Source organism: Onychomys torridus, chromosome X (assembly GCF_903995425.1).
Source record: "Onychomys torridus chromosome X, mOncTor1.1, whole genome shotgun sequence".
NCBI classification, from domain to species: domain Eukaryota; kingdom Metazoa; phylum Chordata; class Mammalia; order Rodentia; family Cricetidae; genus Onychomys; species Onychomys torridus.
In genome coordinates this window covers 96,845,044-96,871,167 of record NC_050466.1, presented here as the reverse complement: position 1 = coordinate 96,871,167, position 26,124 = coordinate 96,845,044, and the positions used below count along the sequence as shown (strand labels likewise).

General features: G+C 34.9%; 1 protein-coding gene across 1 annotated transcript in view; it reads left to right on the top strand.

Moving 5' to 3' along the window:
• Brwd3 (bromodomain and WD repeat domain containing 3) overlaps positions 1-26,124 on the top strand; it is a 108,055-nt gene that overhangs the window by 37,576 nt on the left and 44,355 nt on the right. The window contains exons 7-18 of the mRNA XM_036174419.1: positions 340-500; positions 1,608-1,829; positions 6,261-6,361; positions 6,948-7,018; positions 8,349-8,449; positions 10,771-10,811; positions 15,424-15,528; positions 16,750-16,903; positions 18,772-18,906; positions 20,130-20,258; positions 22,806-23,031; positions 24,668-24,835. Of these exons, the coding sequence (XP_036030312.1) occupies positions 340-500; positions 1,608-1,829; positions 6,261-6,361; positions 6,948-7,018; positions 8,349-8,449; positions 10,771-10,811; positions 15,424-15,528; positions 16,750-16,903; positions 18,772-18,906; positions 20,130-20,258; positions 22,806-23,031; positions 24,668-24,835 (1,614 nt within the window). The remainder of the gene's footprint in view (positions 1-339; positions 501-1,607; positions 1,830-6,260; positions 6,362-6,947; positions 7,019-8,348; positions 8,450-10,770; positions 10,812-15,423; positions 15,529-16,749; positions 16,904-18,771; positions 18,907-20,129; positions 20,259-22,805; positions 23,032-24,667; positions 24,836-26,124) is intronic.

Genomic DNA, 26,124 nt, shown 5'->3' with positions numbered 1-26,124 from the left:
TAATTTATTTATTTATTCATCTATCTATCTATCTATCTATCTATTTATTTTGCTGCTGAACACCTATGTAATGTCATAGAAAAGGAAAAAGAGAATGTGCTTGAGAAACTACAGAAAGCCAAGTAGAATAACAGACCCCTGAGACCTAACAGAACAGTATTGTTCGTCTATTGAGAATAGAAAATAATGAAATGCATAAGGGAATTTAAAGCTCTCATTATTGCAGAATTTGTATGGCAGGTATACCCTACTTTATCTTATTTTAATACTCAAAATTTAACGGAGTAAGTTTCACTTTTAGATTTTCAGATGCATTCTCCTATTTCATTTTATTTGCAGTGAATATCACCTCAGCCAGGCAATTAACCGGATGTAGTCGCTTCAGCCATGTTTTCCCCTCATCTGCTTACCAGCACATTAAGATGCATAAGAGAATCCTGGGGCACTTATCTTCTGTCTACTGTGTAGCATTTGATCGAAGTGGGAGGCGAATTTTTACAGTGAGTTAAAAATTTACGATATGTGATGTTACAACTGAAGCAAGAATCTGTGCCATCCATTGTATTATACTTTATAAATAATTTGTTTTATTTGGACTTATTAATGCAGGAAAAGTTGTGTTTAAATTGTAAATTTTTTATAAATGAAGGATAAGCTATGATATCCACTATCTTTTGGAAAATTTATTTTAAAAATTATGCTTTTGGAAGTCTATATAAACTCAAGATGGTTAAATTATGTGAAACAAATATACTCAGTTTTATTCTGCTGCAAGTTTGGTTTTAATAATTATATCACCTTCAAGATGAGGATTTAACTTACATTATATATATATATATATATATATATTTGATTTTTAGCGTTAGCTGTTTTTAAAAACTCAATTTTATTAAATTTTGCTAAGTCATGGGCTTTGCCTTTGATAAATCTATAGCAGTGAGAGGTGCGAGAAGTAACACAATTTCACCTTTCTGTCTCCTACAACCAAGGAAGTGCTTTATATTTTGAGAAATTAAAACCCTTTAGATTGTACTACAGACTCTTCTGCTGATGCCTTATGTCTCTAACTATGATGAAATAATAATGGTGCATGTCTTCTTTTAATAAATAGGCAATCACTTTACCATATTAGGATAGAATTCATTTTACTATATTTAAAACTCATTTGGAATTCTTAAAGGGAAGTGCAACATAAAGATTTTCACTAGGGGTTATTATTGGCCTCGGGTCTCCAGAGAAATCATTGTAGATTATAGACTTATATTTTAAAATATTTGTAGAAACAAAATATTAAGATAATTAAGCCAGAGGCTGCTAGGCATATAGAAAGAAGCAATGGCGGAAATGCTTAATAGCTAATCACTTGAGTATATGCATAAAATATTTAAAAGGTTTCTAGGATTATTAGTTTTAAAGACTTTATCTTAAATGCCACTGTTGGTTTGGACAATACTTAGTTCTATCATTTAAACAATGCTTATATTTGCTACTGGGTCCACACATTTTTTCCTTAATAACATGTTTGCTTTGTATTGTTGCTTTCCTTCTGGCTCTAAATGGCAAACTTCTGTTTCATTATAAATCTTCTGTCTTTTGTGTTGCTGTAGGGTTCAGATGACTGCTTGGTGAAAATCTGGGCTACGGATGATGGACGCCTCCTTGCCACACTTCGAGGGCACTCTGCTGAAATTTCCGACATGGCTGTTAACTATGAAAATACTCTCATTGCCGCAGGCAGCTGTGATAAAGTTGTGAGAGTATGGTGTCTTCGAACTTGTGCACCAGTTGCTGTCCTTCAGGGACATTCAGCTTCTATCACTTCCATACAGGTGAGAACAATGATACAATCTCTGACATATTAATAAATAAAGCTGAGGATTTTCTCATTTGTATTATGAATATATTATACATTACATGGATATGTATAATGTGGATAATAGCACAAAGAATGACAACAGAGAAAATGCTCTTGCAGAGATTTGCTTCTCTTCTGCAGAGAAATGTTTTTATTTTTTTCCTTTTTATAGAAACCTGTGCCTTTAGAAATAAATTAAAAAAAAACATAATGGAGAAGGTTCTTCAAATCGTGACAGCATGAGACAACATATTTATCTATGAGTATATGTGAAGAGGGGATTGTACTTGTAAATGCCTGCCTGCACACTAGTAAATACCTGTTCAGGTATATAAACAGGTTTTAACATGAATATTGGTATACTCTGTTAATGTTTAATTCAAAATGTATGCCAGATTTAGTATGTGTGTGTACATGTAGTTTTAATATTAGGAAGAGACTTTTGTATTTTTAGTTTCAGTTTGGTGTTTGATATAAAAATATGTTGTTCATATAATATTTTGAGCAGATGTTGGTAGTGGAAGTCCCTGATATCTCAAAAGCCATTACTCTTAACAAAACTAAGCTGAAGTTTTACCATTCTGTTTTTCTCAAGAGAAAACCAGAAAGTCTTTTTAAACTTTCACATGTAGATAATAGTTTTGTAAGAGGCCATTACTTACATTTCTCATGTGCTATTTTAATAACATATCACTTATTTATAGGGATCTAGCAGAAAGTGCACTCATTCTGTATTGAATGAAAAATTTTCATTAAAATTTTGAGTAGTTAAGATTATTATGTGTATTGTTTGGAGGCATAATCTTACTCTGTATATAACCTTGGACTTTGCAAAACCTCACACCTGCCCTTAATGATACCATTTGGCCTTGTGTTTTTGAATTTTGTCTGGATGCTGACTAACCCGATAAATCAGATATCCACATCTTGGGCCCATTTTATAGCTGTGTTTTTGCCTATTCAACTGTGTACTTAGCATCATCATATGAATGTCTCCTAGGTATCTCAAACTCAAAATTTAATTCTTCCTCCCTCAAATTTAATTTCACCAAAGCTTTCCTTATCTGTTTAAGTAAATTTTTTTGTCACAACAAAATACCTGAAACATTTCTTTTTTGGTTTTTCGAGACAGGGTTTCTCTCTGTAGCTTTGAAGCCTGTCCTGGAACTCGCTTTGTAGACCAGGCTGGCCTTGAACTCACAGAGATCCACCTGCCTCTGCCTCCTGAGTGCTGGGATTACAGGCGTACACCACCACTGCCCGGCTCTGAAACATGTCTTACAAAGTAAAGAGGGTTTATTTAGCTCACAGTATCAGATATAAAGTTGGAATGGCTTAATGCAAGCTCCACAACTACCCCTAGTCTGTATGACTTCATGCTGTAAATAAGAAAGGTGGAAGTATGGCAGAATAAAATAAATGAATCATGGAGGAGGTATGTGTGTGTAAACGCTTAAATCACTGCAGGAAGTCCCATACACTCAGTGGAGGTGGGTACAATCCCTTGAAGGCATACCCTCAGTAATCTCTAGATTTCCCCCAATGTCCCTCTTCAGAAAGGTTCCATCATCTTTAATAACCTTTAATATGTGGACCTTTGTGGAGACATACAACATCCTAACTATAGTATCATCTAAGCATATGGTGATTTCATGGTTTTAATTAATGTTTATCTTCTTGTTCCCTTTGTCTGATCTGTCACCCAATCATTTTGTTCTACTCTCAAAATATACTCAGAATCTGGAACATTCTCATGAATTACATCTGTACTGTGTTGTCTAAAGCTACTAACATCTGTGGTCTAGATTGTTGAAACAGACTTCTCATTGCTCTTCCTGCTCTGAATTCTTCCTTGTCCTAGTCCAGACTCTCCATGGTAACTAAAAGATCATAAAATAGAAGTCAGAACCTAATTTACAGCTTCTGTTCCCCAGGTTAGATGCTATAAGCCTCTCCAGTGATTCACAGGACTGTACCAACTGGAAGCCTATGGACATTCTCAGCCTCTAGATTTTCCTTGACCTCATCTAGTGTTACTTGCTTTTCATTTTCACTCTGTTTTAGTTCCTGGTAAATTCTGTGTTTCTTCTTCTCCTCTTCCCCTTTTCTCCTTCTCCTCCTCATCCTCTTCCTCCTATCTCAGCCTCCCATATATTATGCTAGGCTGAAATTCCTGATTTTCTCCTACTATTTTCTATCTCTGGAGTAGTCATCCCAAAATACTCACATGTTTTGTCCCCTCACTTTGTAAATATTCTCTGCAGATCTTATCTTCTCAAGGAAACCATCTCTGACTTTACCATTTTAGTCTACTAATGATCTCTGTCTTCCTGCTGTATTGTTATTCATTTAATTAATTTAATTTTTTAGAATTTCACACAGGAATACTGTATTTACATCATTTTCATCCCTCCCTCCAACCCCTCCTGTGCCACCCCCTCAAATTTGTGACCTCTTCTTCAATAATTATTGCTATATCTGTGTGTGTATGTGTGTGTGCGCGTGCGCGCGTGCACATATGTGCAACCTGCTGAGTATTCTTAGTGTTGCTTATATATGTATGTATTTAGGGCTAACCACTTAGGATTGGCTAATATAGCAGCATGCTTATCCCTAGAGAAAATTCATTCTCCCCCTCTTAATAGCTCTTCATCTAGGGGTAAGACCTTGTAAAATTTTACCCATCAACACTTTGTGCCCAATTTAAGATTCCTGCTACACACACTGGCATGTTGGCATGCCATTTGGTTCACAGCAAAAATTTTCCTTTGGCATTCTATATTATTTACTATGATTTTATTAACTGTCCTTTCATTCACAATATATTATCCTTCCAATTTATTTCTTTTATAAATAACATCAAGATAAAATTTCAGGTTCCTTTTATGTTTTTTATTTTTGCTCAATTTTCTATAAGAGTTGTATATCAATTTATAGGTTAGAATATATGGGCTTTCTTTCATGTCAGATATGGTAGCACATACCTTTATTCCTAGGAGGTAGAGTCAAGGATCTCTACAAGTTTGAGGCCAGCCTGGTCTAAATAGCAAATTCCAGGACAGCCAGGAATAAATAGAGAGACCCTATCTCAAAAAGAAAGAGAAATATATGTTTTTTTTTCAACAGCCTCCAACATTATTTAGCAAATAAAATAATGTAATTAATATATAGCGACATGTCAACATATGATAAAGCAATTTAAATTTAATGGGCATAATAAAGGTCTCAGAATTTTTTGAGACAATGAAATTCTCATTGTTTATGTTCTCATTCCTGTGGATCACAGATCAGCAGCCAATTCAAACTGGTTGGTAAATATTTTAGATTTTGCAGAGTATGTGGTCTTTGTCAAATTACTCAACTTTGTTCTTACAATTGATAAAACAGCCATAGACAGTATAAAGTTACTGTGTTCCATTAAATCTTATACAAATGGGCAGCAAGCTGACTATCATATATGGGCCATAATTTGTTGCCTCCTACTATAGATTGTAGATTAAGCTTTTAGTGAGAGTTTATTTATCTGAAGTTTGAAACTATGTAAAAAGGGCTTGCTACCTGAATGCTGATTTTCTTTATCTCTTAGTTACTAATAGACAACACTAATGGACAATCTTATTTCAAATTTAAGTCTTTAGGATGAACTTATTAAGTTAATTTTAATATGTATAATGATTTTATTTTTATTTGAGTTCAAAATATTTATCAATCTCAGTGGAAATAATTATCTCCATTTGGAATTTTAATTCTGGTATTAATGACTGAACCCAGGGCCTTGTGCATGTTAGGCAAATAGTCTACCAATATTCCCAGCCCTTCAGTTTTGATTTTAAAATTTATAGCCATACTAGAAAATATAGTCTGATTTTAAACTTTTTCCTGTGTCTTAGCCATCTTGATGGCTGATGGTTCCTCCCTTCTCTCTGATTCTCTTCTGAGGAGATGTAAAATACCCAGAGTCAGAGTTTGAGAAGTATGCTGTTAGAAAGACTCTGGTCCATTTAGAATGGTTATAATTCTTTAAATTGAAGAGTTACCTGTGTCTATTTTTCTCAGTCTGTTTATAATGCAATGATATTAATAAAGATTCAGTATATTTAATTATGTTCAAGAAAACAATTGAAAATGTTATAAATTTTAAAAAGACAAAATCCATTGGGTGTGGTGACATAAACCTGTAATCCCAGTATTCCATAGGCAGAGGTAAGTGCAGGGCCAGCCAATCAACATAGTAACATGCAGACAGGCAACTTACAGGAGTTGGTTCTCTCTGGATTCTGTGACTTGAACTCAGCACCTCAGGCGTTTTGGCAAACACATTTACTCACTCAGCCATCTCACTGGACCGATACTGAATTTTTGAACAGGAAAACTTTATTTTTGTTTTTTAATTCTCTTTTTTAAGTTTTGTCCATCAACTAAAGGCACAACTAGATACCTCACTTCAACTGGTGCTGATGGAACAATTTGTTTCTGGCAGTGGCATGTAAAAACAATGAAGTTTAGGTAAGTTTAAATACATTTTAGGGATTTTGTGAAAAATCAGTTTGTTTATCTTCATTACCTTGGTGATATAATAGTTCAAGTTTTGAAGTATATACATGTAAATAAACTCCCTGTGTATATTTATATCCATGCTTATTTTCATGTTTAGAGATAGAATAAATATTTTTATAAAATCAGTGTTAAGACTGTGAAATTCATAGGGAAAAGTGTGATAATATATTTGAACATTTTATAATAATGGCATTAAATAACAGCAATATGTTTGCAAAACTATTGTCAACATCTGATGTCATAAATTATATTTATGAGGTTTAAAAATTTTTACCTGGAGTTGGGGATTTAGCTCAGTGGTAGTGCGCTTGCCTGGCAAGTGCAAGGCCCTGGGTTTGGTCCTCAGCTCTGGGGGTCGGGGGGAGAAGAAAAAAAATTTTTTAACTGAAAATGTCATAGCCACTATTAGCTTCTTTCCTTTATCTTTTTAAAAATAATATTGATGCTAAGTAGATCAGTACTCGTCGGTGTGCTAGGATTTTTGCCCATTAGATGAGCCTGATAGAATTAAAAAAATTTTTTATTTATTCTTTAGAGATCGCCCAGTAAAATTTACTGAGAGATCTAGACCTGGAGTTCAGATATCTTGTTCATCTTTCAGTTCTGGTATGTATCAAAATTTGATGCTTTTAGTACTCAAAATCATCCATGTATAAAAGATTGATTTAAATTTTTTTTATGAAGAAAAAGTGTGTGTGCTTGAAAACTAAACCTACCAAAGTTGTAAAACTGTGTGTTATATGCTACATGAACCTGTTTGATTAATTAGCACCTAGTAATAGTTTTTCTTAATTTAATACATTTTATATAATGCTGGTTTTATTTGGCAAAGAATTATCAGCCCCCAGCCCAAATACCCATTAACCAAAATTCCTAGCTTAACTTTACAGAAAGTGTACATAGTTGTGGCTTCATATATAAGGTGTTGTAAGATAATTGTAACTATTCTTAGAGTTTTGACATACTATTTCTATATAAAATATAATTATTAAAAGCTTTGACTTTTATTGTTTTTAATCAATAAGCCTATGTTTAATGTATAATTGGTACATTTTGTTAGGTGAAGGATATATTTGTCTTAAATGTGTCTGTCTTTTTATCTTTTTTTTCTCTTTGTCTCTTAATGGCAATGAGTATTGGACCTATCTATGGCCTTGAACGTACTAGGCAAGCACTCAGCCACTGAACTATATCCACAATATTCTCTCTTCTTTTTTACTTTTTATTTATTTATTAATTTTTAACTTTTTTAACCTGGAGGTCTTTTTTTTTCTCCCCTGAGACTGGGGTTCTCTGGGTAACAGCCCTGGCCTTCCTGGAACTTGGCTTTGTAGACTAAGCTGGCCTCCAATTCACAGAGATCTGCCTGCCTTTTCCTCCCAAGTGCTGGGATTAAAGGCGTGTGCCACCATGCACAGCCAGAGGTCTTTAATTTTTAACATTTATTCATTTATTGTATATGTGTGCATATGTGCCATGGCACATTTTGGTAGGTCAGAATAGAACATTTGGGAGTGAGTTTTCTACCTCTACCCATGTGGGTTTTGAGGATTGAACTCAGATCCGTAGAGCTTTGCAACAAGCACCTTAATACACTGAGCTGTGTCATTGGCCCTTACTTTCTTATTTGGATGCAAGATCTTACTTAATTGCCCTGGTTGGCCTTGAAGTCACTCTGAAGCCCTGGCCAACTTTTAGCTTATGCTCTTTCTGCCTTAGCCTTCCTGGTAGCTAGAATTATAGTTGTGTTAATTGGCACAACTCTGTTGTTTTTCTTGAATTTTATTTCTTTTTCTTTGAAATATTAGTATGATATTAGTGTTTGTAAGAAAGTTTTGTGTTTCTTGAAGGCTTGTTACTAATACAAAGAATTAAATAGAACTTAAAAAAGCTCCTTGGTACTATTTGTATTTTTGTTTTGTTTTTAATCTTTCAGGTGGTATGTTCATTACAACAGGTAGCACTGACCATGTTATTAGAATATACTATTTGGGTTCTGAAGTACCGGAGAAAATTGCTGAGTTAGAATCGCATACGGTAAGAGCACAATAAGAAACTTGTATATATTCCCTTATTTTTTTAAATATCTCTCTCTTGTCTTTTCTGATCTGTACCATACTTTAATGTAGATGAGTATTAAAACCATTAACTCAAGATGCCTCTTTAGTAATGAAGATAAAAAGTGAAACTCTGGAATTATGGTTTTAGTACTTAAGAGCCCCATTTGACTGTACATAAAAGTTCATAGACTTAAAAAGCATTTTAAGTATATTCATAGGAAAAATACTTTTATGAATTGAGCTTGTTGATCTCTATGTTTTTCACAGTATCATCAAAGGCTCAATAGAATCTAATCTTCCTTAGCAATAGCAGTCTTCATTTATTTTTGTTATTAATGTTTTATTTAGCATACAAACTAATCCGATTCAATGTCATTTTCATACGTAGACCTTGTGCTTTGTTCTTATTAAAACTCATTCCTCCACCTCCCTTCCTTCTTTTGATGTATCCCTTTCCTCTTTTCATTCAATTTTCCATATAGTCATTTACCCTCTCTTACCCTCTCATCCACTTAAATCTCTTTCTCCTCTCATGTGCATATACAGAAGTGTGTGTGTGTGTTTGTATGTAGATTCCATGTATGAGAGAAAATATATTTGACATTCTGTGCCTGGTTTATTTAGCTAAACACAATGATGTCCAGTTCCATCCAGTTTCCTGCAAATGTCATGATCTCATTCTGCTGTACGCATAGACAGAATCACATAATATTATGTTGCACATCTTCTTTAGCCATTCATCTGCTGATGGACATTTAGCATAGTTCCACTTACTTGTTATCGAGAGTAATGCAACAATGAACATGAATACCCAAGTATCTCTGTTATAGGTTGATTTAGAGTCATTTATATGAATACACAAGAGTAGTTAGTATACATGGGTCATATGATAGTATTCCCTTTTCAATTTTCAAGAAATGTCTATACTGGTTTTCATAGTGCCTCTCACTTTACATTCCCATCAGCAGCATCGGGGATGCTTTTTCTTCATATCCTGGCCATCAGTTTTTTGTTGTCTGTTTTCTCTCTCATAGCCATTCTGACCATTCTGAGGTGAGATGGAATCCTACTGTAGTTTGAATTTGCATTTCCCTGATGGATGAGAATGCTGATGCCTTTTCAAATATTAATTGACCATTTTCATTTCTTCCTTTGAGGACTGTGCAATTTTAGATATAGCAAATCCAGCTTGCTCTCACCTGGCTGCTTCATATTCTAGATACTAAACGTTGGAAGTTTACTTAAGTTGTGCAAGAGAAAAAAAACTTAGCTCTTATTCTGAGACCACTAAATGTAAGAAGTCCATTTGAGCTCAGTACAAGGAAATCCCTCTGTACTGCATATACAAGCACAGTCTAGTTCATAGAGCCTCGAGAGCGGAGAGAATACATGAGTGGGAAAGAATTAAGGGGGGAAATGAAGAAAATTTAATTTACAGGGGCCCAGGTAAGTACAAAAGTATTACCAAGTAAAAATCCCCTGTTGGAATGAGTGTAAGTTGTTAAGGTTATATTATTTCGTCAGGACATCTAAAAATTAGGAAAACTGTCAGTGAGAATTCAGAATTTATCAGTAAATACCACTTTGAAGCTATAAAACAATATAAATCAGAAACATGTGGCTATATAAATAGCTTAATTTTAAAAATCAAATTAATTATGAATGATTTGCTTCTGTTTTATTAAAAGTTAAGTTCAAGTGCAATTTGACAACTGGAGATTGTGAAAATGAGTACAGTGTGTGAGGATGCATTTTCGCTTCATTGTCAAAGAAAGTAAAAAGAGTTATAAATTTCAGCTTACTGTTGAAAAGAACACGTGGAAAACAAGTAAATAAATAGTTTTCTGAAGTTGTACAAATAAAACAATTGGGAAATTTCATTGAACTCAGTTGTCTTAAGAGGTAGGAAGTCACTGGTGGCTGTTCCCCTGCTTCTCTGATCGTTCAGGTTCTTACCGTGATAACTGACTCCTGGCTTTTATTAATAAAGAATGATGAGATTTACTGTGTTGTCTTAGGGAGGAGGTAATACAGCGATACCTATTCAGAACTATGCATCTCTTGAGATGTTTTATAGGCAGATTTATGTCCAGTTTGTTTGAGAATGCCACCAACTTACTTATTTGTACATTGTTAGAGGCGTCAGTGATTCATCATTTTAAGCAATTTTTTTAGAATTAAAAATCATATTTAAATAGAATCTACTATGTAAAGTTGTTGTGTATAAATTTAGGAGGACATTTTATTTTTCACATAACCTCATTTTATCATTTTAATCCAAAGTCTGTTCTTTTTTAGGATAAAGTTGTTGCTGTTCAGTTCTGTAACAATGGAGACAGGTAATTATGGAGTACATATTTGTATAAAGAAATATTTGATGTTTTTTAAAAATTAGTCCTTCCAAACCCATATGGTTGCTATCCAGACATTGACTTGTCAGGTAACTCTCTTAGAAATCTTTGCTAGGCTAAATGTCTGTGTTCACCTCATCTTCCCCAGAGTTAAGCTATTTGAGCTCAGTTTACAGTTACTGCAGTTGCATCTAGACATTTGGTACCCTAAGACATTTTTTGTTGGCCTGGAGATTCCCTATTCTACCCTAGTTTCACTGACTGCCAAAGGGATTTTAGATGATGTCTATCATCAACTCTTCATCTTCCTGAGTTCTTGTTTACTTTGCTCTTTCTGTTTTCTTTTACCACCTAACTTAATCAAGAATTCTTCTGTTATTTGATTAATATGCCTCTGACAACTAAACATTTGTTCTATTCAGAAATTTTTTTTAGCATTTTCTTTTCTATTGCTCAGGAATAAATTTTAAACGTCAACATGGCATTTTCAAATTCTAGACAACTTGACTTACTTAGACAAAGGCCTTCTTTTCTCATGTGAATCTATACATTTTCCCTAGTTGCTTTATGAATTGTTCCTATTCCATATGTTCATAGAAGTGAAGTAATCTCATTCATTACTTCACTTCTACTTTCCCTCACATAAGTCCTAGCCAGAAATGTCATTCCCTACCCTCTACCTAATTTTCCCCTCCTACACGAACTACTTCCCTTCTTGTCTCTTTTCCTTCCTCTTCTGTCTCTTCCTCCCTTTCTCTCCCTCCTGATTCTATCTTATCTATGTCTCATCTGGGCTTGAAGGTTCATGTCCCACTTGGAGCTTTTCCTGGGGACTCCTGATTTTATATTTATTTTGCCATCCTCTGAACATTTGTATCACTGGTCTCTACTACTCCTAAGACACATTCCCTATCTCTATAAAGGCATACCTTATATATACTTAGCTGTGAACCCTCTAAAATATCTGATCCCCAAATGTAATAGTTTATGCTGGTCTAAAATTTGATTAAAAAAAAATAGATCAAGTTAGCATACATTTGTATCTAATGCCTGTATGACAACTCTGTGAGTGACTGTTTTATTTCTAAGTACTTTTGAACAGTGAGTAATTACAAAGGTGAATTTTGACCAACTTGTGAACTATAAAAGCAAATAATGAGGGTTGACAGTTTATCTGTATTAAAAATGACAAAACCTAAAAACAAAATTTAAGAAGAATTTAACCATATTACCATTCTTTTTTTTTTTTTTTGGTTTGTTTTTTTGTTTTTGTTTTTGGTTTTTTGAGACAGGGTTTCTCTAGCTTTGGAGGCTGTCCTGGAACTCGCTTTGTAGACCAGGCTGGCCTCGAACTCACAGAGATACACCTGCCTCTGCCTCCCGAGTGCTAGGATTACTGGTGTGCACCACCACCACCCAGCCGACCCATATTGCCATTCTTAATTGACTTTTAAATCTATTTTTGTGTGTGTGTGTGTGGTGTTTTTGAGACAGGGTTTCTCTGTGTAGTTTTGGTGCCTGTCCTGGAACTCACTTTGTAGACCAGGCCGGCCCTCAAACTCACAGAGATCCTCCTGGCTCTCCCTCCCTAGTGCTGGGATTAAAGGCATGTGCTACTGCCGCCTGGCTTTAAAACTGTTTTATTTATTTGGGTGTATGTTTGTCTGTGTGTGTATTTGTGTGTGTTAACCACATATATGTTGGTGTCTGCACAGACCAGAAGAGGGGCTTGGATGCCATAGAGCTGGAGTTATAAGCAGATGTAGGCCATGTGACATGGGTGCTGAGAGCCAAATCCAGGTCTTCTGGAAAAGCAATAAGTACTCTTAACTGCTGAGCCACCTCTATGAGTTATTATTATTAGGTTTTTTTTTTGGTTTTTTGATACAGGGTTTCTTTGTGTAGTTTTGGTACCTGTCCTGGACCTTGCTCTGTAGACCAGGCTGGCCTCGAACTCATGGAGATCTGCTTGCCTCTGCCTCCTGAGTGCTGGGATTAAAGGTGTGCACCACCACCGCCCAGCTGAGTTATTAATTTTTTAATATTTAGGTTATTTATTTTTATTTATTTTTTTAAGTATTATTTTCCAAGTAACTGATTTTTTTCCTGTAATTCATTTATTTTTATTTTATTTGCATTGGTGTTTTGCATGCATGCATATAGACTGTGTGAGAGTGTCAGATCTTGAAGTTACAGACAGTTGTGAGCTGACATGTGGGTGCTGGGACTTGAACCCAGGCCCTCTGGGAGAGCAGTCAGTGCTCTTAACCACTGAGCCATCTTTTCAGCCCGTTTTTTTTTTATTTGTAATTGTGTGTGTGTGAGCGTGCATGCATGTGCATGCATAAATAAGTGTCCACATATGTGTGGGTGCCTAAGGAGGCTAGAGAGAGATCAGGTCCTCTTGAGCTGGAATTAATAGGTTGTGAGCCTCCTGATACGGTGCTGGGAATTGAACTTGAGTCTTCTAGAAGAGCAATATATGTTCTTAACTGCTGAGTCATCCCTATATCACTTATTTTTACTTTGAATTCAGTGTGTGTGTGTGTGTGTGTGTTTTTACATGGGGGTATGTGAACCTGAGTACAGTTGCCTACAAAGAGAGTCAGAAATCCTGCATTTGGAGTTACAGGCCTTCTTAACCACTGAGCCATTTCTCCAGCACCCATGTTACTATTTTTACCTACTAAAAGAACCTGAAATTTTAATTTGTCTATTTGTAAATGTGTATTTCAAAAGCATTGTTACTACGTCTTAACTATCAGAATTTTCTTTAAAAAATTACAGGATATTTAAAAATTTAATATTCAATATATTAAGTATTATAAATTGATCCTTTCTTATAACTTTTCTTTTTTTAAGATTTATTAATTTATTATGTACACAGAAGAGGGTGCCAGATGTCATTACAGATGGTTGTCAGCCGCCATGTGGTTGCTGGGAATTGAACTCAGAACCTTTGGGAGAACAGCTGGTGTTCTTATCCTCTGAGCCATCTCTCCAGCCCAATAACTTTTCTTAAGATTCTTATTTTTTTCAAAATATAGGGAAACATTTTGGCAGTACACATCAAGAGCTTTTAAAGATGTACCTCTTTTAACTCAATACAATATATGAGATTGTACAAAAACAGCTAGACATGCCCTTCATAACATTAAATTTAAAGCTGTAAAGTAAAGTGAATATGTCTTAGTTAGGGTTTCTATTGCTGTGAAGAGACACTATGATCATAGCAACTCTTTTCTATTTTTAAAAATTTTTTTATTAAGAAATTTTTTTATTCATTTTGCATAATAATCAAAGATCCCCCTCTTCCCTCCTCCTGCTCCTCCAACCTCCCCCTCCTACCCCCCATTCTCTTCTACAAGAAGGTAAGACCTCCCATGAGGCAACTCTTATAAAGGAAAACATTTAATTGAGGTGGTGGCTTACAGTTTCAGAGGTTTAGGCCACTATCATCATGGCGGGAGCATAGTGGCATGCAGGCAGACATGGTATTTAAGAAGGAGCTGCTACATGTTGATATGCAGTCAGCAGGAAGTAGACTGAGAGTCCAGCATCTTGAAGGCAACAGGAAGTGTTCTGTGACACTGTGTGGTATCTTTAATATATGAGACCTCAAAGCCACCTCCACAGTGACACATTTCCTCCTACCACACCACACCTACTCCAATAAGGCCACACTTCCTGATAATGCCACTCCCTTTGGGAAGCCATTTTCTTTCAGACCACCACATAATATGATTATTGATCATTATGACTTCATTAAGTAAATTTTGATATATTCATATAGTTGAACACTTTGATATAGCTTTATACTTGTAAACGTAGATTAAGAGCTACAATATACAGTTATGAATAACCTTGTATATGGTGGAATTCTGTTTCCCTATGGGGAAAATGGGTCAATATATATGTTTCAGTGGATTTTTATTTTTTTCATACAGTCTCTTAGTATATAGCTCGTGCTGGCCTTGAACTTGTAATCTTCCTGCCTCATCTTCTTGAGGGCAACAGGCATGCAAACATGTTTGGTTTAAATGCATGTCTGAAAGATCAGAAAAAAATACAATATCAAACTTGTGGGTGAACAAATATACTATTAAAGGTAGCTCCTAATAAAAATGTCTGTATAGTTATAGTGTTCATCTTTGAGCAAACATGTTCTTTAACCCTATAGCATGCTCATTCCCTTTAGCTATGAATCCTCAAGCCTATCATCACTCTTTGCCAGTACTGGGCAACTGTCCCTCTCTTTGTTATTAAACTTACTTGTATGTTCAGTATTCACCCACATTACAAAATGTGTCCGGTTTTATTATTGAATAATAGTCTGTTATATGAATGCCATGTTTTATTTATCCACTGGTAAACATTTCATTTGTTTCTGCTTTTGGTATTGAGTGTTTATGTGGACTAATGTTTTCATTGCTTTTGGTGGATTTGTCCCTGGATTGCTGGGGCGAAAGGACAAACTATTCTCTAAAATCAGCGCACTGTTTCACATGTTCCAGTAGTGTATAAAGGTTATTCATTTTCTAATCAGGAAAAGGTGATGGGTTTTGGAAAAAATAACAAGGTTATTTTAACTTTTTTCCAGTTTAAGATTTGTTAGTGGAAGTAGAGATGGAACAGCAAGAATATGGCAGTATCAACAACAAGAATGGAAGAGTATAGTGCTAGATATGGCTACTAAGATGAGTGGGTAAGAATGGATGTTCGCTATTTCAGGGGGTCTCCCTTGGCTTATTGTCCTTTGCATTGCCCGTATTTAATAATGCCTATAATTTTTATGTTAGTAAATAGTTTGAAATTAATTACTGGGCATGAAATTTACACCTTTATTTAGTCTCTTAGCAACTGTTCCTTTGCTGTTGATTGACAAGAACATTGCTGAATACTGTATTAAGTTTACCTTTTACTCTAATTACTGAGGACTCTCCCTTATATTTCATATTATTAGCATTTATACTCGGCATTATATATGCATTTAATCAGTATCTGCTTTCATCAGAATACTGCTTATTAGAAGATATGTCAGTCTCTTTGAAATAATTAGATTTATTCATGTTTGACCTTTAAATCGACTACCTTATTAGTCATGGACAGATATTGTTAATGCCATAGTCATTTAAGTAAACTAATTTGCTGATTCTTATTTACAAAACCTTTTTTTGAAAAGCCTATTATTTTTAAAAGTAATATTTAAGGAGATAATATCCCCACTGTACATTTTTGTATGTCTGGCAGCCAACCAGATCATACTGTGAATTTTATTTTTTAAGATACAGTGTTCTTTCTGATCTCACTTTTTGTGTGTGTCCAAGCAACTATTATATTAGTTTGGTTTCTATCACTGTGATTAAACATCATGGAGAGGAAAGGGCTTATTTCATTTTACAACTCCCCGGTCATACTCCATCACTGAAGAACTCAAGGCAAGAACCTGGAGGCAGGAACTGAAGCAGAAGCCATGACTAACACTACTTACTAGGCTTGCTCTCTATAGCTTACTCAGCCTGCTTTCTTACCCAGAACCTCCTGCCCAGAGGTGGTACTACCCAGAGTAGGCTAGGCCCTCCCCCATCATTAATGGTTAGTCAAGAAAATGCCCTAGAGTCTTACCTAAGACTTAATGGAGGCATTTTTCCAATTGAGATTCCATCCTCCCACATGACACAAGCATGTGCAAAATTGACAACAAGCTAACCACAACTACTTACTTACCTACCATATTTTTTAGCCTTCACTGCCATCAACATATGAGTGGTATTCCATGATGGGGTACAGGTTTTTTTTTCATGAATACTCTTAGACTTTTTTATCTAATCATTTGCATTCTCCTAGAAAATTTTGTCAGTTTGATGTTTTGTGTTTACATTTGTTAAAATATGCAAGATACAAATATTTCAAATTTTTGCTTCAGGAATAATTTGACATCTGCAGAGGACAAAGTCACTAAACTAAAAGTGACCATGGTGGCATGGGATCGTTATGACACCACTGTGATTACTGCAGTGAACAATTTCCTTTTGAAAGTTTGGAATTCTGTCACAGGGCAGCTTCTTCATACTTTGTCTGTAAGTATTACACTTTTTAATAGGAAAAGAAACCATTTAAGCCTAGTGAAGTGGTGTGTTGTAGGTCCAGTGCTTAGGAGACTGAGGTATAATGATTACTCTAACCTAGGCGTTTGAGAGCAGTCTGGTCAGTATAGTGAGACCTTGTCTCTAGAAAGAATGAAAAAAGACATTCAAGTTGTATTCTCCTTTCTGTTACTTACTAGTCTTTGGACTAATACATGATTCACCACTGAAAACAGGAATGATGTTTTTATTATTAATTAAATTTATTCATTCATTTCACATCCCGACCACAGTTTCCCCTCCCTCCTCTCATCCCATTCCCCCAAAGCAGTTCCTTCCCCATTTCTGTTATAGCTGTTAATTTAATAAATCTATGTAAAGTTCCATCTTCGTAATTACCTTAAAGCCTTGTTTAGTGACATTCTTCTTCTGGGCTGACTCATAGATCATCTGTTTTCACTGAATTGTACAGTCATAGACAAAGCTACTTTTCTCTTTTTTTTTGTCTTTGTTTTTTTCTTCTTTGTTTCATGTAGCCCAGTCTAGCCTTAAGTTTTCTATTTAGCAAATGAGGACCTTGAATTAACTGTTCTTCCTGGTTCCATCTCCCAAATCCTGGGATTATAGGCACATGTCATCACATGGTTTTATGCAGGGGTGTGATACTAGGCAAGCTCTCTGCCAGTTGATCTAAATTTCAAGCCCTTCATTTCATATAGTACTTACATTTCAATTGTAGCAGTTTATATCAGGGTCTTGGTGGGGAATAAAGCTATTCCAAACAATGCCCCCTGAGCATCTACTGTGTGAAAGGTTCTGGACCAGGTATTAGAAATCAGTGGAAAGTTAAGCAAAATTTTCTCCTTACAGCTTATTGAAAGAGAGTACCTTTTAATCAAATAAGGATTTTCTGAAAAGTGCAAGATGTACCAATTCAAATTTCTACCAGTGATCAGATCTGATCTTGGAGAGACTTTTTCCTAATGTACTCTGAAATAGATATGCCATTATCATTTGAATTATCAGTATCAATTTATGCTTTATTGAATATTCTTTTAGGAAATTGAAAAATAGTAGCTGTTCAGATTGGTTTTTTAACAGAGGTCTTACAGAATAGAAAGAACATTTTTAGTAGTCACAGGAAAGAATTTTGATTGTCTTCAAGTTATTGATAGTTCCTTCTGTAGTGGAATTTTACATATTCATCTTAGCAATTTATATTTTGGGCCGGTCTGCACCTTTTTTTTTTTTTTTTGAGGTAAGGTTTCACTATATAGTTCAGATTAGACCCGTGCGTTCTGACACTACAGATACCATGATGAAAATGTTAGATGGAAACCAGTCAAGGTTTTTTATCATGGTGGTAGGGGTAGATGGTAATGAAATATTATATTTTCTTTTTTCCTTTCTTTGTCCTCCAACCCGTATTTTACTTTGAGATCCTATCTTGTATAATTCCGACTGGCTTCAAACACACTTTATAGTCAAGGGTGGCCCTGATTGTCCACATGCATGCCTTGACTGCTGGAAGTACATATGCCATCACACCCTGCTTGTTGTTTTCTGTGGCTTTTAAAAAATTATTATTGAAGTCCTATGTCTCCAAATTACATTTCGGTGGTTAGTGAGCATTAATTATCTTTCTGTGTCTTATCTAAGACTATCAGGTTTATAAAACTAGCAGTTCTGCATTTAAGGCCCTCTAACTAAAATATTTATTTATGGAGTACCCATGAGTGGATGCTAGTCAATTGGTATGTATTAATTCATCTCAACCAGACTTCTAGTGCTCAAGATCTTTTGGACAAATAAACTAGACATCAGGTGTTGCTTTTCATTTCTAATATTGATTTTCATCACAGGGGCATGATGATGAAGTATTTGTTCTAGAAGCACATCCATTTGATCAAAGGATCATACTTTCAGCAGGTCATGATGGGAACATTTTTATTTGGGACCTTGACCGAGGGACCAAAATTCGAAATTACTTTAATATGGTAAGAAACTTGTGTTTAAAATTCATATTAAATCTTACTTTGCTTTTTTGATAATCCAGTGGCCTAGGACAAAGGAACAGCTTGTCATCTGCGTTTAAGTCAGTGAAATAATTCAGAGAATGACTCAGGGGCTTAGAGTTAGATCTTTCAGCACGGCTACTTATTTTGGTGTTAGCACTTTTCATATTCTGATATGTACATCTAAACTGAAATCTTCAATCAAATTTCTTACAATTGGATTAAAAATATAAGCTAAAATACCAAAAGATCAATGTTTAACCTGTAATTTCAATTCGTGAATACAAAGAAAAATTAAATCATGAATCTATCTGTGGTATACACCTCAACTATGTGAGTTTCATAGTCCAAAACTTACTTGGAAAATATATATTGTTACATACATGCATGTTCTTTTATAGTTGTTGGAGACAGTATCTCATATTGCCCAGGTGTACCTCAAACTCACAGTGTAACCAGCAATGACCTTTAACTCCTGATCCCCCTGCCCTACCTCCTGTGTGATTGGATTTCAGGTGTGCTCTGTCACCCCTGGCCGTGGCTAATTTATTTGTTTCTGAGACAGGATCTTATGTGCTGATAGAGATGGTTGTGACATAAATCTCATAGAAATTTCATAAAAAATTGATTAGTTATCCTTTCTCTGAGTAAAGTATCATTCTTCTATGATGAGTATACTTATATCTTGAACGTTTAGGGTCCTTTTTTAAAGAAAAGCTTCAACTAAACAATGCTAAACTGTGGCTGGACCTTTGAGCTCACTTCTACAGACTTTACATAGATCCAGATCATTGATAATACTGTCTTTTGCTAGTGGGTTATTTGCATAGTTTAATTTTAGGATAGTTACTGAAAGGCTTATCTTACAACTTAAAATATAAAAAGACTATCTTCCCTTTGTTGAATAGCACCACTGTCAGTTTGGTTGCATGTAGATCCTTTGAACTCTCCTCCTTCATCCATTTATTATTTCGTATGTTATTATGTTAGGTGCAGTTGTTCATTGTGTTCACCTCAATTTTATCCTCCATAATTATAGTTCAGAGATTTATTGTTTACTCTAGAGTTCTGGCTACAGAAGCCAGAGTGTATACTGGAGTGTTGATTCATCACATAGTTCAAGGGAATAGCTAGGAGAAGCTATTGCCTACTTAATATTTGAGAAGGACTCTTAAAATGACTTAAAAGACTCCTCTGAATTTCAGATTGAAGGCCAAGGTCATGGGGCAGTGTTTGATTGTAAATTTTCACCAGATGGAAACCATTTTGCCTGCACAGATTCCCATGGGCATTTGTTGCTATTTGGCTTTGGATGCAGTAAATACTATGAAAAGGTTAGTATATATAATTTTTGTTACAGACAATAATTTGAGATTGTACCGTTCATTGAAATTTTTCATTGTATGTATTCATGAAACATGGTACTGTGTTGCATGAGGAGATTTTTGTACAAGTCTATATTGTATATTGTGAATATGTCCTTCCCTTCCCTTTTCCTTTGTCCCCCACAGACATTAGTCCCCCCAGATAGTTTTACTTCTTCATTCATGTCATAAATATAGATTGCTTTTTGTATCAATATGAAATCTAGGGCCCATGTATGAGAGAAAACGTATTTCTCTTCTTTGGTGCTTTGAAATTTTCAGTGTACAGATTTTTTACCTTCCTTGGTAAGGTTTATCACAAGGTATTTTAGTTTCTTTCTGAGGCTGGCATGAGTGGGGTTGTTCTCTTGATTTCTTCTTGGGTGTGTTTGCCATCAGTATAAAGAAAGGCCACTGATTGTTTTACATTAATTTTGTATCCTTCTGCTGCTCTATCATCTTTATCACCTCGAGAGTTTTTCTCCAGAAGTCTTCTAAAATGTTTTTTAGATTTATTTATTTTATGTGTATGGATGTTTCACTTGCATGTGTATATGTGCACCATATGTATGCCTGGTGCCCTCAGAAGTCAGAAGAGGGTACCCTGGAACTGGAGGTACAGATGCTTATGAGCCAACATGTGGGAACTGGGAATTGAATCCAGTCCTCTGTGAACAAGTGCTATTAAGTGCTGAGCCACCTCGCCTGGTCCCATGTGGTGAAGTTTTTAGAGTCTCTTGTGTATACAGTCTTATTATCTGAAAATAAAGGAACTTTGATTTCTTCATTTCCTGTTTTTATCACCTTTATAGCTGTCTCTTGTCTTAATCTTGTAAGATTTCAGGCACTGTATTGAGTGAGAGTCAAGAAAATAGGCCTGCTTGTCCTGGCTCTTGTTGAAAATACTTGGAGTTTAACTTATTTACTTTGGTGCTTGCTATAGTTTTTTCCATATTTATCTTTTATTATGTTGAGATATGTTATGTGTTTTGAACTTCATTCATTTATTTTGTGTGTATGGGTATTTTGTATGTATGTATGTTTGTACATCACATGCATGCCCGGTGCCAATGGAGACTAGGAAAAGGTGTCAGAGCAACCACGTGGGTGCTAGAGATTGAACTCCATCCTCCCGTCCAGCTCACACTTCTTTTTTTAAAGATTTTATTTTCATGTGTAGATTTGTGTGTGTCTGTGTGGGTATGTTCACATGAGTGCAGTGCCTGTGGAGGATAGAAAAGGCCGTTGGATCTCCCTGGAGCTGAAGTTGCTGGTAGTTGTGAAGTGTCTGATATATGTGCCAGGAAATGGACTTGGGTCTTCTGGAAGAGGAGTGTGTACTCTTAACTGCTGTGCTATTTCTTCAGCCCCCAAGATGTGCTGCTTCTGTTCTTAGTTTCTTTAGTACCTTTGTCATACTGAGATTTGTCAGAAGCCTTTCTGTATGAAATGAGATGATTCCTGCCCCTGAGTCTGTTTATGTGATAGATTTATTGACTTAGGTATGTAGAATCATCTCTTCTGAATTGAAGCCATCTTGATCATGTTGAGTGACATTGTTGATGTGTGCTTGAGTTTGGTTTGAAAGTATCTTATTTTTGATTCAATGTTCATTAGGGATACTACTCTGTAGTGTTATTTTTGTTCTGTGTTCATCTGGTTTTTGTATCAGGGTAACAATGGCTTTGTAAATAGATTTTGGTAGCATTCTTTCCTTTTTCTGTTTTATGTAATTACTTGAGGAGCATTGGTGTTAATCCTTCTTTAATGGGCTGATAGAATTCAGATTTTTTTTTTAAGTTGAGAGTTTTTTTCCCTGATTGGTTCAATCTTGTTGCTTGTTATAATTCTGTTTAAATTGTTTATCTCATTTTCGTCTAATTTTGTTAGGTCATATATGTAGTCCTCCATTCACATCTTTTAGTTTTTCTGCTAAAAGGCTGGCATCAAACTTACTGTAACCCTCTCCTTTGTCTCCCAAGTGCTAGGATTATAGGTATGCTGTAGCATATACAACTGGTTCTTTGTATTTGATTAGCTATGAATCTAGGGAGATTGTGAAATCTTATAGTGGGAAGAGACCTCACCGTCATTGAGGTTAGCTCAATAGCTTTTAATATTGTTGATTTGGTTGATGTTTATCACTCTCATTATGCATATTATGCTTCACTTATTCTTACTTTAATAAAAATAAGAACTCAAGTTATATAGGTTTGTGTGTTTGTTATAAGTCAAATCAAAATACACAACTTTTGATAGATTGTTGCCTTATTTCTTATCCTAATTAGGGAAATATAATATGAGGTCTTCAAAATAAAGCAAATCATAGAATTTCATAGATAAGAAAACTACTATCTGGGTCATTTGTTTCTTCCTAGAGGAATATATGACAACATAGAACCACGAGTGAACATAAAAACCATGATTCAAAATATGTATGTGCTATAGGAGTGAAAATAAGGGCTCACACTATACATCTCTGATATGTTAAACACTAACAAAACATCTCTCACAAAGATTCCAGATCAGATGTTCTTCCACACTGACTATCGACCACTTATTAGAGATGCAAATAACTATGTATTAGATGAACAAACTCAGCAAGCTCCTCACCTCATGCCTCCCCCATTCTTGGTGGATGTTGATGGAAATCCTCATCCTACAAAATTTCAACGGCTGGTACCAGGACGGGAAAATTGTAAAGATGAGCAGCTTATTCCACAGTTGGGATATGTGGCTAATGGTATGTTATCTCCTAAAGCAAATTTAAAGTGTTGCAGATGTATGTTCCTTACTGAATTCTGAAAGAGGTTATAACATGCATTGTATATTATTTTTATTAATTTTTACTTATATATTACAGCTTAACAGAGTAGTTTTTCATTGTTTAGCTCTGCTGTGCAAAAGTAACTGGTTTAATACAAACAGTAATGTGCTCGAGGTAAATTTGTTCACCTACCACAGTGGAAACCATTACCATATGTATGACCTTGTTCTGTATAGCAACTTCTGGTAATGATTAAACTTACTAACTTTACTATATTAAGCTTAATTGGTAAAATTATATTGATTATAGTATGAATAGCTCATTTTGAAAGCTGCTAGTTAATGAACCCCCCAAAAGGAGACTAGGTTTCTTTAGCTAGATGTTTTAGCTGTGTAGACTGACTGTCTTTTCTGCTTCATCTTCCATAGAATGCCTTTGTATTGGTTTGGTACTTAGCAATTTTCATTTAATTATAGAGGAGTAAGTTACAGATTTGCAAATAGAATTTCCTTTCCCTCCTTAAAAAATTTTTTAAAGCGGGACCTCACTATGTACTCCGGGCTAGCTCATTTGCCTTTCTTCTGTCTTCGGCTTCTTGCTATTGGGGTTCCAGGCATGTGCCACACCACTGCTGTCTTCTGGACTTTCTTTCTTTGCTAGGAAATTGATGTTTGAATTGACCTTCATAAAATAAAATGAAGTAAAAATTTGTAAGGTAATGTAGTTAAGGCATTTGGTTACTCTGATAACTTAATATTTATTAACCAAGAGAAAAATGTAAATAATAAATAGAATATCAGGCTCAAACTATCTAAATAAAAACTAATTTAGCATACTTAATATTATAAGAACTAATTACTTCAATGCTCTGTCAAATGCATTTGATCTGATTTCAGGGCAAGATGAAAAACAGGACATGATGCATTTAAGAAAGATAAAAGTTAAAGTTTTCACTCAGAAGTAAATATTGAATTTGAGTTTATCATAAAAATAATTTTCTACTTAAGTCACTAGTGGTATAAAAATGAAAATACTTATTTACTTAAAAGACTTAATTTCTGTCAGAATGAAGGTTTCATAAGAAAAAGATGTAGAACATTCTAGGTAACTGTGACTAAGCTTGTTTATAATTTACTCAGGCCAGACATGGTGGCTCACAGCTGTAATCCCAGCACTCAAAAGGCTAAGGCAGGAGGATTGCCATGAACTCAGGCCATGCCAGACTGTATAGTGAGTTCCAGACCAAGTTTGGTTACAGAGTAAGACCCAATGTAAAAAATAAAAACTTATTTAAATTTCTAATTCTTAGAATAAAGCATATAAAAAAAACTTGTTTTAAAAAGGATTTTAACATTATAATTATTCCTTAAAATGCCTTGATAACAATGTCTAATTTAGGACTATTGGTTAAGTCAGGTACAAATGCTGAATCATTAAATGTATTTTTTTAAATACCCATAAAGTGTTATTTCATGTATACTTTATTTTCAATTTAAATTATTTCTAATTACTTCACTCACAATTTATAAGTTAAGCTTACTATTTTTTAACCATACTAAGTATACTAAAATGTAATAAATTTATCTGACTTTCTGTCTTTGGTCTCATTAAGGTGATGGTGAGGTGGTAGAACAGGTAATTGGGCAACAAACCAATGACCAAGAAGAAAGCATTCTTGATGGCATAATCAGGGAGTTACAGAGAGAACAAGATCTCAGACTAATTAATGAAGGAGATGTTCCACATTTTCCAATTAATAGATCATATTCTGTTAATGGTGGTAAGTAGTTGTATATTTGTGGAAAGTACAAAAACATATTTCAGCTATTTTACTTATACTATGTGTAATGTATAATGTGATAACATTTCATATTTATAAGTGTAAACATTTTAATTAATTTATAACTTTAATATCAAGTATTCCAAAGTAGTATGATCTCATTGTTACCATTTATGACTGAAAGGATTCAGCTTCTTCAAAGAAATGTAGGTAGTATATTGAAATACAGTATTGTTCCTGACTCAGTTTATTGTCTTGGAATAAGTCTGGCCCTTTTGTTGGGGACCCAACCTATGAAGTTTTTAAACGTAAACTACCTTAAATATAGAAAGTGCCATTCCAGTAATTGGCCTTTCTTGTTGAAAGGAGAGCAGGATATCATCCTTCACTTCTGAATGAGTGAAATAGGCTAGGAGGAAAAAGTCTGGCCCTCTTAAGGAATACAGATACAACTCCTGGAGAGGCTTGCACAACAGCTTATTCTTAATACCAGTAGAAGCTATTATATAATTAATTATTCTCTTCCCTATTTATTTTGCGTGTAAGTGTGTGTATTTGTGAGTATGTGTGTGTCCGTGGTCTAGAACTCAGGTCACCAGACTTCAGAACAAGCACCTTTACCTGCTGAACCATCTTGCTACCCCAACATGAATATTATTATTATCTATTGTACATCTTCTCTCACTTACCATGAAATGTGCCTATGTACCTGAGATTAATGTGTATATATATTGAACTTGTCAAGAAATGTGAGTTTTTTGAGACAGTGTTTCTTTGTGGATCCCTGGCTACCCTAGAATTCACTCTGTAGACCAGGCTGTCCTCTAACTCACGGAGATCTGTCTACCTCTGCCTCCTTAGTGCTGGGATTAAAGGTGTGAGCCACCTCCAACCTGACAAGATTTTTTTCTTAGTGCTAAGGATAGAACTCAATGTCTTATGTAGCAAAGTCTCCACCACTCAACTACATCTTGAGCCCATTATTTTTGTTTATGATTAAGTTTTGCTACATTGTCCACAGTGGCCTTAAAGTTGGCAGCCATCATGCCTTACCCTCAAAAGGACCAGGAGTTTCAGGCCGATACTAGTGTGTCTGCTTGTTTCTTTTTATACTTACATAATTACTGTAATTTTTTGGTAAGATCACATGTAGGTTTGCACAGAAATGAACATATTATTTAAATTTGAGGCAATACACAGAATGGTTTTACTTATTTCTTGAGTATTTCACAAAATTATAATAAAACAGTTCTTCACTTAGGTCCCTTGGGGCATCTAACTCAGTTAAG